The sequence below is a fragment of the Typopeltis vanoorti genome, chromosome 12, assembly GCF_054136105.1.
Source record: "Typopeltis vanoorti isolate ZY-2024b chromosome 12, IOZ_Tvanoo_1.0, whole genome shotgun sequence".
NCBI lineage: Eukaryota > Metazoa > Arthropoda > Arachnida > Uropygi > Thelyphonidae > Typopeltis > Typopeltis vanoorti.
In genome coordinates, this window is record NC_143560.1 from 74,214,280 (window position 1) to 74,230,546 (window position 16,267).

Here is a 16,267-nt window from a genome sequence, read left to right on the forward strand (position 1 = left end):
AGATGGAAGAGATAAGGGATCAAGGAAAACGCAATTTGCTGAGTCAGGGGTTGGCAAGGGGTTATCATCAGATTATGTGGAAGAGATTTTTCAAAGAATGAGGGAAAGACATGGGGAAAAAAAAACCGAGTCTTTCGGGTCCTTGGAGATTGGATGATGATAGAACAGTGATCTATAAATTTGCAAATCTGGAAACGATGTACAAAAACATGCTAAGAAAAGCAATATGAAACAATTATATGGTGTAATGGGATATTATATGGAATAATATATAATCTACTAAGTTATAAGATAGTAGTTTTAATGGAAAACTGGTCGTAAAAAGTTCCCCCCCCCCACTTGATTACAAAGTAAGTTATCCTTGACAAGAAATTATATTCTTGTTTAATCCTTTAACCCTAGACTGCTCATCAATCCTAGACTATCACCCCACGACATTTCTTCTCCCCCTCCCTCCCCTACACTATAGGTAACTGAAATTGTTATTGTGTTTAGATAGCCCAAGCTATTAACAGAGTTTATCTACTATGATATTTCGAAAGGAGAAAAAGAAAGGGAAAATAAAAATAAAATACAATATTATGTAATTTTAAATTTGTACTGATATTTACCAAGTGTTATACTTTCTAACGAAAACAAAAAAAATGAATATATCCTAATTTTTCTTGTGCAAATGTGTTGTTAGATTTCAGTTGAAATGTACATGAAGAAAAAAAATACCTTACAATATAAAGATGAACTTATTTACACAAAACAATGAGTGTCAAAAATTAATGTTTGCTTTAGTAATATACACAAAAATAAAACATTTTTCTATCATGCAAATGATTTGTAGTTGGTAAATCTAATAAAAGTTTAAAGAAAGACTAAAATGCATCAAAATCAGTTTATAAACCATGTAGAACATTAATTCTTTCTAGCACATTCATCAAATGTCTTTCCTGTGATCTGCACATACAAAAATGTCACATACTGAACAATGGAATTTGGTTTTCTGATCCTTGGCTCAGGACAGATCTGACATCTAGCTTGCTTCTTCACTTTTGGTTCTGGAGATCCTTCAGCAGGACCAGCATTGGTGTCTTCATCGCTTTGGATGTTCAGAACTTTCTTTATGATATTCGTAAGTTCTCCAGACAGTGGCTGAGCCAGTCTCCTTTTCATGTGTGGTGTCACAAAATTCAAGCCCAAATTCTTCAAGTATTGGCACCTAATCATCTTTTACTTAGTTGCTGACTGGAGAATTTTCTGCGAGTTGATTTCTGCTTGATCCAGAATCTCATAAAAATAGCGCAGAGGCCATCTTCTGGTTTTGTGGCTTTTTGTGTAGTCGTGAGCCATCTGGTTGAAACTGTCAACACCACCTTTTGTGTTGTTATAAAAAAGTAACTTCTAGTTGCTTAGAGACCTCATCAACTTTTAGTAATATTTTAGTTTTTTTTTTTTTTTTTTTATTTTGTTGCAAAGCATAAGTTCTTGTCACTTACATTGATAGAAATAGCTGTGGTACCTAACACAAAGTTAACAAACACTAATGCTCACCAGGGTATGCTATCACCCCAATAGTCTTACAGAACGACACATACTTTATGAACTACACTCACCCACTGACTGATGTGGAGAACGATTGTTGATTAGAGTATAGCTGGGTGGGGAAGCGCTGTGCACATCTGCAACTAATTTGTAGAAGAAAATGGAGTGACCTCGGGTAACACATCACCCCAGGGAGCATTGTAGGGTTAACCTACAAATTTGTTTGTAGGTTAACCCTACAATGCTCCCTGGGGTGATGGCATGAAGTATCTTCATTACAACTAGGCTACTTGTATACAGTGGCTGTTGCCTTCAAATCAATTGCTTTAGAGTCCCAGAATGTTAAGTATACATATCCTTGCAGATGTATATATTACTATGCATTATGAGAACGATCACTACTCGGATTGAACCTTTATAGCAATCTCATCAGTAGAAGCCAGACCCAAAAAGATACTGAGGTTGAATTAAAGCAGGTCATATATTTTCCATATACAAGTAGCAAAAAAAAAAAAAAAAAGTGTATCACCTTATTATTAAAATGCTCTGGATGAGAGATAGCTGTAGAAAGTTTATTTTATTTTATTTTTTTGTAGTTGTTGCAAATAAAATTTCTTGTCAAATATAAGTTATTTTATAACCAAGTGAAAAAAAAAAAAATTTTTTTTTTTTCACTTGGTTAATTCCTCTCACAAATGTTATTGCATACGCAATAACATTTGTGAGAGGAATGTTTTACCATTAAAAAAAGTCCTTTAACAACCTTAAAAATTGTAGACCCTTTTGTGTCAATTTTCAGTTGTTTAGCAAATAAACTCTTCAATAATTTCTTCATTAGTATTTATATAATGCACATAGGTCATTAACTAAGCTTGTCACATAAAGTTGTTTCATTGAGTTGCAAAGAAAATTCTATGGTTTTTAAATCATCACAAAGTTTTTTCAATGTCCTTTGCCATTTCATCAATTCTTGTTGATACTGAACTACTGCTGAGAGGAATTGACGACATCATATTACTTTCACCTAGGCCAATCATCGTATCTAAAACTTCATTTATAGTCAGGAAGATAAGAGTTTTGCCAATACTGTAGTATGTGGTTTTCCACATTTGGCAATTATTTTTGAAAGTTTGTAAGATGCAAGTCCCTTCTCTTGTTAGTTACTTTGTTTTGCAACCAACCCTTTAAGTCCAATACGAGTTTTAAATTTAGTCCTTAATTCGCAAAAGTACTCCACATCTTTTATTTTGCTTTATTTGGATGCTTTGTTCTTAATCACTAAATAACTTAAGGAATTCACAACGTATACTGGAATATAAATTAAAATAAACTTTAATATATACTTCCTATATTTAATATATAGGAAGTATATATTAATTTAATTCCTATTTAATATATACTTTATTCTTAAATGCTGAATCATTCTTGAAGGCTTCATTCCTTCGTTTGAGAAAATTTTTTCACATATTAAGCACATTGGTAACTGCTCATTATTTATAGACGGAATAACTACACATATTAAATGTTCACTTCAATATTGACGACACTTTCTTTTTTCACCCATTTTAATGGTCTACAGTGCTACACAATATCAACGAAGTGTACCACACAATACCATGCTAGATGTAAACTGCAAACCAGGGTTGTCAGATAGGTGTTAGGAAAAGTAGCAGATAAAGCTTATAAAAGTAGTGGATTCTGCGAAAAATAGCCAAAATTAATTATTTTCAATGCGTAGAAAATTCAGACCAAAAACCAGCCCAATTACTTAACTTTCAATGTAAAAATTCTAAAACCTAAGTAGCAAATAAATTTGAATAGTATTGCCAAACATACAATATTCTGAACAATGCTGCCAAACATACAATATAAATACGGATGCTAGATTAAATAGAATTTTTTGCTTTTAATATATTAGTAGTATTATAATACTTACTGTCCCCCTCAACACCCCCAGGAGGGAGCTACCACCCAGGTTAAGAACCACTGCCATAATGCATAGCAATATACATGTCCAAAATGAAATATGCTTTGCATTAAGGTATACTAATGCAAATGATGTGAAGTCAGCAACCTCTATATACAAGTAGCTTAGTTGTGAAGACACTTCAAATGTAAATTTCATCTGCTTTCACTAGGATAAAGGATTAAAAAATAATATAATTTTTTGTCAAGCATAATTCATTTAGGAAGATGGTCTATGAAAAATCAAGTGTAAGTTAATGGCACACATTATCTGTTATCTGTCAACTCTATGAATCACATTATGAAGATAAGTAGCATTAAATTGAATATCAAAGTCAGAGATATTCAATTTAACTATCTTATGCAGATGTTATACTCCTAAATCAACCCACTATGAGACTTAACAAAACTGATAACTGCTGTAACAAGTTTGGTATGAAATCAACAATAGATTTTGATTTTTTTTTTTTTTTGTGGCACAAAGACACCAAAGGTCATATTGTGCCAGGACATCTGTCACAGCAGTACACATGGTAATTGGTTAATAGGACAATCACAAACATCCATGCCTTTGGTGGGATTTGAATCCGTAGCCTCTTAGCTGGAGAGCAGATATGCTAATCACTCGGCCAACCAGGCCAGCATCAACAACAGAAAGACAAACTATGAAAACAGGCAAGAACATGGAAAACATCAATTGCAATCTCAATTGAAAACTATCTAGTAAAATATTTCAGCTTATAAAGGCATAATTTTCAGTGCAGATGGCAATGTGGATAAAGATAACAGTTAGCAGTACAGGTAAGGTGTGTGTGGGGGGGGGGGGGGGAATGGAAACCAAAACAATTTTTTTAAATCCACTGCAGGCCTCCAATAAATGGGATGGTAGTCTCACACTAAGCAATGAAATTAATTTCTCCAACCTAAAGCCATTCACAAACATTCATGTCTGTAGTGGGATTTGAATTTATAAACTATGGATTAGAGATGCATTCAGCCATCCAAGTTATTTAGTTTATTATAAACATTTAAAAAAAAAAAAAAAAGGCAAGCACTCCAGTACTTACCGCACGGTTAGCCTTGTGGCTACGCACTTTGCAACCATATGCCTGGAGAAGGTGTTCTAGGTTCGATTCCTGTCGGAGACATGAGGAGCTCAAGGATCTTCCTCAGCTATAGCCAAGTTACCTGGTCTTGGGCACAGGCAGTAAGGTTTTCCCCCAGTTTAGCTGGGGTTTTTTTCATCCCGCAAGTGGGCAAACCGGCCCCATGAACACACACGGACTACAGTCATGAATATCTCCAACAGGGATGCAGCAGAGGAGTGGTGTGCCGGCTGCATTATTTCGCCATGACTCCTCATTAGGAGGAGACTCAACCCATATGAATTAGATGGAAGGGAGAGATAGATAGACTCCAGTATTCAGTATATATACTGAGTACTGGAGTCTATCTATCTATATATATATATATATATATATATATATACACACACACACACATACATATGCATGTGTGTGTGCACGCACGCGCACTCACGCATGCACACACACACACACAGCAGAGAAAATGTCTTTTTTTTTTTAATTACGATAAAGCTACTCAGGAGGGAATAATACATGATTCAAATAATATACAAAGAAATGGTGATAACCAATTTTCCAAAGGAAAGAAAGTAAAAATATTTTAAACAAAAAAAAAAAAATGTCCTTTGTGAGGACATGTTTTCTGGAGTCTATCTACCTCTCCCTTCCATCTAATTCATATGGGTTGAGTCTCCTCCTAATGAGGAGTCACAGCGAAATAATGCAGCCAACACACCACTCCTCTGCTTATAAATTTCTTATAAATTATGATTACTTTCCCTGGAATCTCAAGTCATGAATATCAGAACATGTTATTTCTAAGCACATCATGGATCTATATACATAAGAAATTCTGCTGCTAAGGAAGTTAACTTCATTATATACTGTCAAATTAATAAATTTAAACACAGACTATTTAGAAACTTAAGTGGTGAAGCAAATCTTCTGAATTTCACAAAAATACTTCAGAAATACATATTAAAGAGTATTTCATAGCATGCATTTCTTGTTAACATGAGTGTAATATGTTACATACAATATATATTCTAATTTAAAGATGCCAAGAAATTATATTCTTGGTTTCATCCTTTTTATCCAAGTGTAAGCAAACAAATGTTTTGCTTGAAATAATTTCACAACTGGGCTACTTGTATATAGAGGCTAATGACTTCACATCAATTGCCTTACTATCCTATAATACACTGCACAATCCTTACAGACATATATAATACTAAGTATTATGGGACAGGCCACTACCCAGACCAGTTTCACCCTTTACTGAGGTATCATCAGTGGGAGTCAGACTCAAAAGTGATACCAAGGTTGAAGTAATTCAAAAGTCATATGTCAATATACAAGTAATCAAAAGTCACACCTTATTACTAAAATACTCTGGATTACAGAGAGATGTTGAATTTTTTTTTTTTCCACACTTGGTTATATTACATAAATTAAAGATGCCAAGAAATCACTGGGCTACTTAGAGGCTAATGACTTCACATCAATTGCTTTAGTATCCCATAATGCATTATAATAATTTCTTGGCATCTTTAATTTATAATATAACCAAGCAGGGGAAAAACTTTCAACAGCAAATATTCATTTCGATATGGAAATAATTACGAGTTAACAATTTAATGACATTAAAAAATTGTTCCAAGTTTATAATAAATTAAATATTGATGCAGCAGTTTAAGATACTGATATATATACTTAATATATTTATATGCAGTCTGGGAATAAATATGCAAGTGTTTTTCAAAAATTTGTTTATTCCTCAGATGAAATAACTATTTCAAGCAGTAGTGACTATATACATATATATATATATATATACACACAATCATACATACACGCACACATACACACACACACAAAAAAAAGCTACAATCGATAAATTTGCACGAAAGCAACATTAAGACTGCGGATTTATTGCAGATAAATTTTCTTCCATTTTCTTTATTATTTGGATATATCTCTGATAGTTCCTGATATATGTTCGTGTATATATTTCTGATTATTTTCGACCTTCAACATGAATATAGTACACACTTCCTAATTGCTCATCGCTGGACACCTTGTGTTTATAGATGTGATTTTACATATATATATATATATAGATAGATAGATAGATAGAGAGAGAGAGACTATACCTTTGACAACCATACTTGGAGGTAAAAACAAATGAAAGATAAAGATTACCCAGTGCTGAAGGTGGACATTTTTTGGAATTGTGTGTTTTTCATTCTAGAAATAACAATTAAATGCCACATGCTGGAAGCACCGCTTTAGACACAACAGTTTTATATCCAAATCATAAAATTAGTTTGTCGAGAACACCACGTCTCCTTTCCCTACCTTAGCAATTTGGAAATCTCCCGGACGTAGGCTTTCCTCAATCTCAGTCTCGGACTTGATGGGTTGGCTTACCGAGGAACGGAAGCCATCCAGCATTCCCTTTAAGAATCCCCCCGTCCTTTTCGTCTCTGTACGAGGCATTTTGACACACTTTTCTATACATTAACGTTTGTTTCCCATCCTTTCTTCACCCATGTAAAAGAAATCATTCCCATAACTCTGCATCAACCAACCTGAGGAACCAACTGATTCCTGAAGCATGCTGGGAGATTGTCCTCCAAAATACCCGGATAAATCGATCGCGCACGCCACCTGATAATAAACGTTCAACAGCAGTGTACACAAGGTAAAGAAACTGTTAGGCGGCGCTCCTGTATAGTGATTATATCAAATGAATGATCGCTGAAAAGGACGCTGTAAGACTAGAACTATACAAGTTTCGATTACTGTTTATTATTATTTTATTACATGACTCCTCCATGGAGTCGAAGAACTCATAACGAGAGGCCACTCTATACTACACTACAAGGCCAGTATAATATACTTTCATTAGCAAGTGATTAAAATTTGACACAAAGTTTCTTAACTCTTACCATGGTACCCACATGCTTTTAAAAATCAAACATTGTTACATAAAATTACCAGCGATTTCATTAATTTTAAAAAAGCCAGAAGCCTGAACTGCTATATTCTTGGAAAACTGAACTATATATATGAAAAGCGAACTACATACAGGTTAAATTGGATGAAAACTAGTTTAACATCGCAGCAAAAATTTAACCAAACGTTTTCAACACATTCAAAACCTAAATTCGCTATTTGCTTAAATGCTTTGGAACATGAAAACCAATGTGAATTGGTTTTCATGTTCTGAATGAGCTAAATACATTCACTTCTTCTGAATGAGCTAAATATTGAAAAGTTGCTATAATGCACTCATCGAAAGAAACTTTATATTTAATGTGTATGTACAGAAGGACCGTACTTACACGCTTCCCGAGGCGCTAGAGTACTCCGGAACCCTCCCTCATTGTTTGGGCCCTTAAAGTGGTCCTAATTATTCTAGACCCATAGTAATCAGATAAATTGCACACTACCTAATAGTAATAAATACCATTAGGTTAATTTGCACGAAAATCCTTATAACAGCATTTCGTTTGGACATTGTTTTTATAATCAATCTTAGCCATTATGAATCCAATAACGAAAAACGTGTTTCTAATGTACAAATTTCCGAAGGAAAAAAAATCATTTTTTTATCTATATGAATTTTTTATATATCAACAATATTAATTGTATCTTTTAAACCACATAAATAAACAGTGTTTATTTATATTTATGCAAATGATTGCTTTTGATTCACTTACTTCCAATCTTTCTTTTTTATTTTAATTATATTAAATTAAAAATTTCAATCAGTTAAATTAATTATATTTCCATGAAATAGGGAGTATGCACAGAGAATGAAATAAACTGTGTATGTGTGTGTGTGTGTGTGTGTCACCGTTGCTTCAACAAGCATACACAAAAGGCTAAACTTTTTCATACCAGTCTAATGATTGATGGTACGTGATATTGAAAACTCAATGTCATAAAGAACAGCTCATATGTAAAAAGCTTGCAGTTACTGGGAGAAAACACAAGAAGCAGCAAATTTACTGCAATGTAAATCGGTTACTTTACTGACATTTTTATTATTGGCCTGTTGCTGGTGTACTGCTCAATTGCCAGAGGAAACTTACAATTCTCAAAAATTCGCCCTCTGAATTGTAGTTGGCATCTAGTTGTTGTATTAAGGTATTCGCTATCGCTGTCAAAGCAAGTTTCATAGCCAGCCAATAACCATTGTGCATACTGAAGGTCGGTCTGTAGGGGTTCTTGAAAAGCATCCGTTGTTTGCTCTCTAGAAGAGGTTTCCTGAATGCTAGAATATGTAGCTCTTACCCACAAGAGATACTAAAATTATCTAATGGGTTTACAAAACTTTTATGCATGGGATGCACATTATAAAAAAATCGAGGATAATGGTGAAAATCGGGTGAACATTCCTCCTTTCATTTTTTTCGAATGCCCTGAAATTTATGGAGGACTTTAAGCAACGGGACAAACGAAAAAAAAAAAATCCGCTAATTCCTTTTATTCTCTTATAGGGAGTAGGCAAGCATTTCAATCTCTTCCAATAGTCAATCAGAGATAGTTGACCCAAGACTGTCACTACTTATAAATGACATCCAGTGAAATCTAAAATGGTCTGCAGATGAGAAAGAAAAGGCAATGTTTTTTTGCTGTTAAATGGAAGAGTGGAAATCGGCAGAAAGAAAGAAACCATCGAGAGATCTACAAGCGGTTATACATTAAGAGTATAACCGCTCTGAACCCTTATCTTAAGCTTTTTCACGAAGCATTGAAGTTCTTTAGTTATGGACTTAACAAACGCACCGTCTCTAGGATAAGGTTGTTGGCCCTACGTCTCCCGATGTGTCCTATGTCTGTAGATGCGTGTGTTCAAGGGGGGCAAGTATCTGTTATACACACTTGTAATGCGTTATAAATATTATATACATATAATTACTACAGCAACTATGTATGCAATTCATCTGAGACATAAAAAAAAAAAAAAAAAAAAAAAAATTCTGTATAATCCTTATTGTAAATACTGTAAATATTATTATTGTATGTAACTTATACTGAGACATAATAAAATGTAAAAAAAAAAAAAAAAAAAAAAAAAATTATTATTATTATTATTGAATTGTGTGTGTATGCTGCATTACTGCATTGTATCGTGAATTGTGTGCACATTGGTGCCAATCCATATTTAGCTAGTTTAAAGAAATGTATATTCATATTTATAAAATGTACTCTGCATTTTGTATATCGAATTTTTGTACTGTACAGAAAAGATAATATGTTTTTCATTGTGTGTGTGCAGATATTCTGTGTGATAGTAAACCTTATCATTTTCATTATAAAAACAAATAAGTCGTTTATAAAAAAAAAAAAAAAAAAAAATTATTATTATTATTATTATTATTATTATATTCTTATTCTAAATTCAAAAATTCTGTATAAACCTTATTGTAAATATTGTAAATATTATTATTGTATGTAATTTATACTGAGACATAATAAAATGTTTTAAAAAAAATTATTATTATTATTATTATTATTATTATTATTATTATTATTATTATTATTATTATTATTATTGCTGACATCTCTAAGGAGTCCGAAGACTCATCCCGGGAGGATACCTACAACTGTCTCAACCACTACATCGAACTCCTACTACGAATCATCTCCATCAACGCCATCTATCGCCCACCACAACTAGTATTTTTTGTCTGTAAATTGCGTGTGTTCTGAAGGGCCGATTTGTCTGTATGAGGAAGAAAAAACCCCTGCTACCTCTGTATGAGATCGGCTAACTCACCTTCGATTGAAATCGTCCAGATAAAGATTCCTGCAGCGGCGACGAGAATCGAACTTAGGCCTATTCCAATTGAAGGGCGCAATATACCGTCGTTCTTCCAATTGGGTGTAACTATTCTGTTAAGATATCTAAATTAAACTGCTAAACGCTCCTGTTACTTAACTTATAATTGCAATCTCAACTGCACATGAAAAAAATGTTCAATGAAAAAGTAGTCATACGTAATTTATTAATTACGACACTGAGGCCTACGAGATTAAATAGAAAAATAGAATACGTTATGTCATATAAGATTTAATTGTCTACAATCAATATCGAAATTCTCACTGCGTACACTGATTGTTACCTTACCCACAACAGAACTTAATAAGCACCACGGTTTTCTCCGAACACAAATGAGCATTTTGCTCACTCCGTTCGACATAACTGTCACCAAACAAATTGTGTAAACTTTTTTTAGCACCAAAAACTGAACAGAACCAGTTTACGAGCATTCGAAAAATCGCCAAAAAGGCAGTTATGATGAGCTTTTGATAAACTGGGCATTGATCATGTGGAAGAGGATGACGAAATTAATAATTAATTCCAACTAGAATGAACAATATTATTTTTATTCATATTCTCCTCAAGAAATATAGTAAACCTGTCGTACATTCATCAATAAGGTTGAGAATACAGCAAAGTTTAAGTACGGCAGAAACGCTGTCCAGACAAGCAGGCTGCACGGTTGGCCAGAAACAAGTGGCGGCATCCTGCTATGGGGGGGGGGGGTTGTTCTAGTGGACATCACAGAATCCTCTCATCCCGTTGAAACATATCGTGATACTAATTCTTACCTGAGATTGTTTTGGACCAGTATTTCAGGTATTGTCTTACATGATGACAATGCGGCCCGATAGATCTAGATTCTTCCAGAAAAACAACGTCCCGTGCTACAAGGCTCCTATTGTGCAAGTATGGTTCGAAGAGCATATCCAAGCATTTTGTGTTCTTTCTGGCCACCTAATTCTCTTGCTTTCCATCCCATCGAATATCTGTGAGATCATGAGGAAGCGGCGTCGACCGGCTGACGCCAGTGCCTCTCTCGGTCGCTGACTTCCTGGAGGTTATTCTCTATAGTGTGTCTAGAATACACCTGAGGACACTTTCCGTGGTGTAGTGGAGTTAGAGCCAAGACAGCACAAGTGGATTTCTCTGTCAAAAGAAGCTCAGCACGTTATTAGGTAGTTGGTCATAATGTTTTGGCTCCTGAGTATGAGCCATTTTATTCTAGTATACTGCCACATCCCCTCAGAACAGGATGTGGGCTAAGGGCTAGGTACTCTGAAAAATATCCTTTTCAAGAGAATAAATTAACATGAAACTTTTTCCAGTCACTTCAGACTCCAAAATAAGCAGGGGTGGGGGTCTCACACTGGTTATGGAATTCATCTAAAGAAATTCACGGAGATTCATGGCCACAGCGAGATTCAACTCAAGACCTATTGATTGGACACCGATATTATCCACTCAAGCAAATAGTTCATAAAATATATATTAAATTTTCATAGATGGAGGTACTACATAGGTAAAAACAAAGAATAAAAATAAAAAAGATAAAATACAGTGAAAGTTGAAAAATGAATCTTTTGATTTTTATTTCTCTTATTTCATTACAAAATTTTTATTTCATTTAATTGTCTTTATTAGCACTTGTGACATACTAGAAAAACTAAAACTAAAAACACGTAGACAGTATTAAATCAAATATTGCGATATGAATATAACAGATCACCTTCAGTGAGCAAACAATTAAAACAAGGTAGAATGGCAATAATGAATTAAAGGTAGCCTGTGTAGCTCAGTGGATGTGGCGTTTGCACACCGTAGCGCTTGGCCACACGAAGGAAGACTTGGTTTCGAGTCTAGTCGGCGACTAGAGGAAATTTTTCTAAGCCTTTTTTCGACCGGTTCCCGAGTTAGTCGATCTCTGGCACAGGCAAGCGGGTTTTTCGTCCCGTAAACTCAAGAAAATCGACTGTAGAACCCACATTATTTCAGACATTAAAATATATTGTATTAGGGTTAGGGACCACGAGATGGCGGCACATTTGAGCCGTCTCTCTTCACTGCGTGCCGCTTAATTAGTGATAGCCTTTGGCCATCTATCTCTGATTGGATACCAGTGGAGATTGAACTGCCCACTCAGTCTCCAAAAGCTAGATAGGGCTAAATGGCCTCGCCTACTCCCCGTATACTGGAATAAAAAGGCGTTAGCTGATTTTTTTTTAAAGAACATCTATTGTAGCTAAGAAGAATAATAAGACTCCAAATTTTAGTAAAGAAAGAGTCGTTAAAGTTTAAGTTGGAGCGATGTATTAGATCTTCAGCACTCTCTTGGAAGAAACGCACAAGTTTCTTCAAAAAGAGACGTGGAAAAAGACTTGGTAAAGAGGAAAGGATGTTGTAGGCAAGTGATAGACCAAATGATTTTGTGGCGGTGTCAACTCCATGGCTAGACCAGAGTTCTCAGGCTTATAAATGATACACGATTAATTTCCTGTAGTATTTTCTCATCAGGGCGTTGTTTGTCCAGAGACGGCAATTACAGGGAATTTTGTAAACACCTGGGAGGGACAAAGGACATCGTTTATTCTTGGTGGAAGGTAACAAAGAAAATAATTTGTTCACTGCAAAACGTAGGCACTGGATTATATTTCGGTCTCAAAAAATATGCATAATCAAAACTTTGTTGAGTAGAGCTCATGTTGTTTGCTGCAACCCTTATGATCTCAAGAGAGAACTTGACAATATCCAACGTATTATGCAACAGAATGGCTTTGCCCCATTAAAGATTTAGCACATTTTTACTCGTCTATTCCTAAGAACCCTGATCCTGTACGGAGAGTTCCGAATCCTTATATTGCTGAAATTTCTGAACGAATTTCTAACATCCTCAAGAAAAATAATCTAGTGAAGAATAATCGATCAACAAGCTCTCTTCTCTGTCCACCAAAGATAAACTGTCTTCTCTGTCCATACTAGGTGTTTATCAAGTTCTTTATTATTACCATCTCTTTTGCTTTGGACAAGCAAGACGTTCTGGCGAGAAAATATTGCATAAACACTATATATAATATATAATCCGTAATAAATCTGAGAAATATGGCCTAGCAAATCGTGGAGTTTATACTGATAAAAAATCTTCTGATCTAAGACCCGCTGCTACTCACAATTTGGGCGTTTGTTCAAAAAGTGTTGAAGAGCTACAACATCAACCAAACTTGAACCATAATGACTCTCTTTTTTTCTTCTTTGCCTAAAATTTAGGAGAATAAACACGTTTTTCCTGTCTCGCAATCTGTTGTACTGTATTACACTATCCCTGTGGCTCATGTCTTTTGAAAATCCATTGTTGTTATTTAACCTTGTTTGAATTGTCTACTCACTGAAGTTATATTCGATCTGAATATAACTATCTGTTATATTCAGATCGAAATATTTGATTTAATAAAGTGCTATTAAACCTAATTTGTCACCAATCTATGTGTTTCAATTTTTCATTTTACTTATTGGAGAAATGTTTCTCTCAAAGGAATATTTAGTAAAGACTGATATACAATTGCTCAGTTATTTTTGAACGATATTGTTCTAATTTAGTCTGAAAAATACAACGTCTTTTTGTCCCACTGATGTCGTTGTGAAGTAATGCCTTACACGAACTTCAATAAATCATATTAGCCCTAACTTAACGTTCTCTAGACTTATAACAAGAGATGCTCGCAGAGTGGCAATTCGATATGCATAAGATTCAAGAATATGGTGGTTGCAGAGGATGTTTTGTATGATATGACTACTATATAGCAAACACCACGATGTGAGATGAGAATAAAGACTTATAAAACATCCAAATGCCACTGTTTTGCACTATCTGTTTGGCTAGTTTGGTAACATATGTGCATATACACACACAGTAAGTTCCCGCCTAACGACGATCCTCGCTTACACGATGATTTTCAATTATGACTTGTACCCAATTATACGATATCGCATTCGCCCATACGAGGTTTTTTGGTGATATGAGGCCGCGTGTATCAACCAATGAGATTTTTGTGGGCTCTACGATATCGTTGCATCTCTCTCTCTCCTTCTGTATGTGAGCGGGTGTGTGAGTGTTTCGTTGGGAAATATAAACAGCGTTCTTAATAAATTACTAAAAATCTTATTTTATTATATTGTTGTTTATGTTGTTAACTTATGTTAATTAATAATGTAAATGTTGTTAATAATGGCAAATAAAAATTGATGTAAGTGCACTGTTGCTTCCAGTGAAAACAAGAAACTCAACCTCACAATTAAACCTTAGATACTAATATTATTATTATAAAATTTAGTAATGATTTAGTGGTGAGGCATATTTTAGACCAGTATGCTTGCTATATATAACATACCTAGTCCAGCCATAAATACAAGTTGAGCAGCGCATAAACCTTTAATCTATCAATAATTCATTTATAGTTTTCAGCATATACAACCAACATGTATAACGTGCATATAGCAGACTGTATCCCTTTTGCCTTCACGCACTCCCCAAGTCTGTGAGGCCACATATTGATGGCAGCATGCATAACATCCGACGAAAACGCTGTCAATGCTCGCTCCAAATCCATCTTGGCTGGCGACGTTGGGATGTTGTTTCTTGCAGGCCTCTCTCTGTCAAACTTCGACCACAATTTGAGGTCCAAATTCAGATCAGGACTTCCAAACTGACAAACAGATGATGTGGTCGGCCACATTCGGCTTCAACTTGTTTGTGTGGTACTCGCCTTGTGTGTAGAGGCTGAGTCATGTTGGAAGGTCTGCTGCCTACACCTTGTTTCATAGCAGGCCTTCAGGGGCCATACTACAGGTTCTAGCATGGTGTCTTGATAAACGTTGGCCAAAATTGTGATCCCTTTCTCGCAGAAATACAACTTGGACACTACCACTGATTCTTCACCTTTCCCACCAAACCATCACTAACGGGAGTGATGACCTCTCTGAATACTAGATGTTATGACACGTGCTGTAACTATCCGGGGCATATACCAGATCGTTTTTTAAACGACTCTTCAATGGTGAAAATCTTCTCGTCTGCGAAGAGAATATCTCATTCTGTGTCTGTTGTTCGCATACCGCCGGTGAAGTGCCTTTGATTTTACTGCCTCCTGTCGCATAAGTTGTGGTGTTAGAAAGTGCCCACTAGAATGACGATAGGCTCTCATCCCCAGGTCATCAGTTAGTATACATGACATCGTTCACTGCAAAACGTTCATTTCTCGCGACATCACTTTCTGAGTTCTCACAGAATGACGGCAGAGCCGTGCCTTCACAAACTGTGGCGTCATAACTCAGCGTGGTCGATTTGTTATAACATGTCGATCTGTATCGTTATAACGATTAATCTCCCCAATGAATGTTAACCTGTACAGCTAGACAATTCTCTCTCTCTCTCTCTCTCTCTCTCTCTCTCTCTCTCTCTCTCTCTCTCTCTCTCTCTCTCTCTCTCTCTCGCTCTCTCTCTCTATTGATAAACACGCGAATGATGGCTGTGCACAACATCACTGAGGAACCGGGATCGCGCAATTCTGTAGCCAGTTCGGGGAATGCGGAAGTTGTAACAGTATTTATGGCAAGACTGTGTATGTACACAGGCATAACTCACTTTACTGGAGTTATAACCCTAGAAGTAACCATTACAGACAGCCAAATGTGAGCACGAGATCAGCAGGGATATTGAAAGTGGACTGTAGCACTCACCTGTGGCATCATTGGTATTAGGTAACCCAAAATGTGCCACGAAATCACGCGTTATACCCTCGCAGTATCGTAAACAGTTATAGTGTTATTAATTGGCACCCTGAATCTGAATTAA

General features: G+C 35.3%; 1 protein-coding gene across 5 annotated transcripts in view; it reads right to left on the minus strand.

Annotated features, from left to right (window-relative positions):
• The window catches only part of LOC150100889 (syntaxin-binding protein 5-like), a 710,057-nt gene that overhangs the window by 674,044 nt on the left and 19,746 nt on the right, over positions 1–16,267 (minus strand). For 4 of the 5 annotated variants that reach the window (XM_090401898.1, XM_090401897.1, XM_090401896.1 and 1 more), the window contains exon 1: positions 6,942–7,165. The exons of the other annotated variant lie outside the window; for it this stretch is intronic. In XM_090401898.1, coding sequence (XP_090258024.1) covers positions 6,942–7,082 — 141 coding nt within the window. In that variant the 5' untranslated portion in view covers positions 7,083–7,165. Of the gene's footprint in view, positions 1–6,941; positions 7,166–16,267 lie in introns of those variants that run through there. 5 annotated transcript variants of the gene reach the window in all.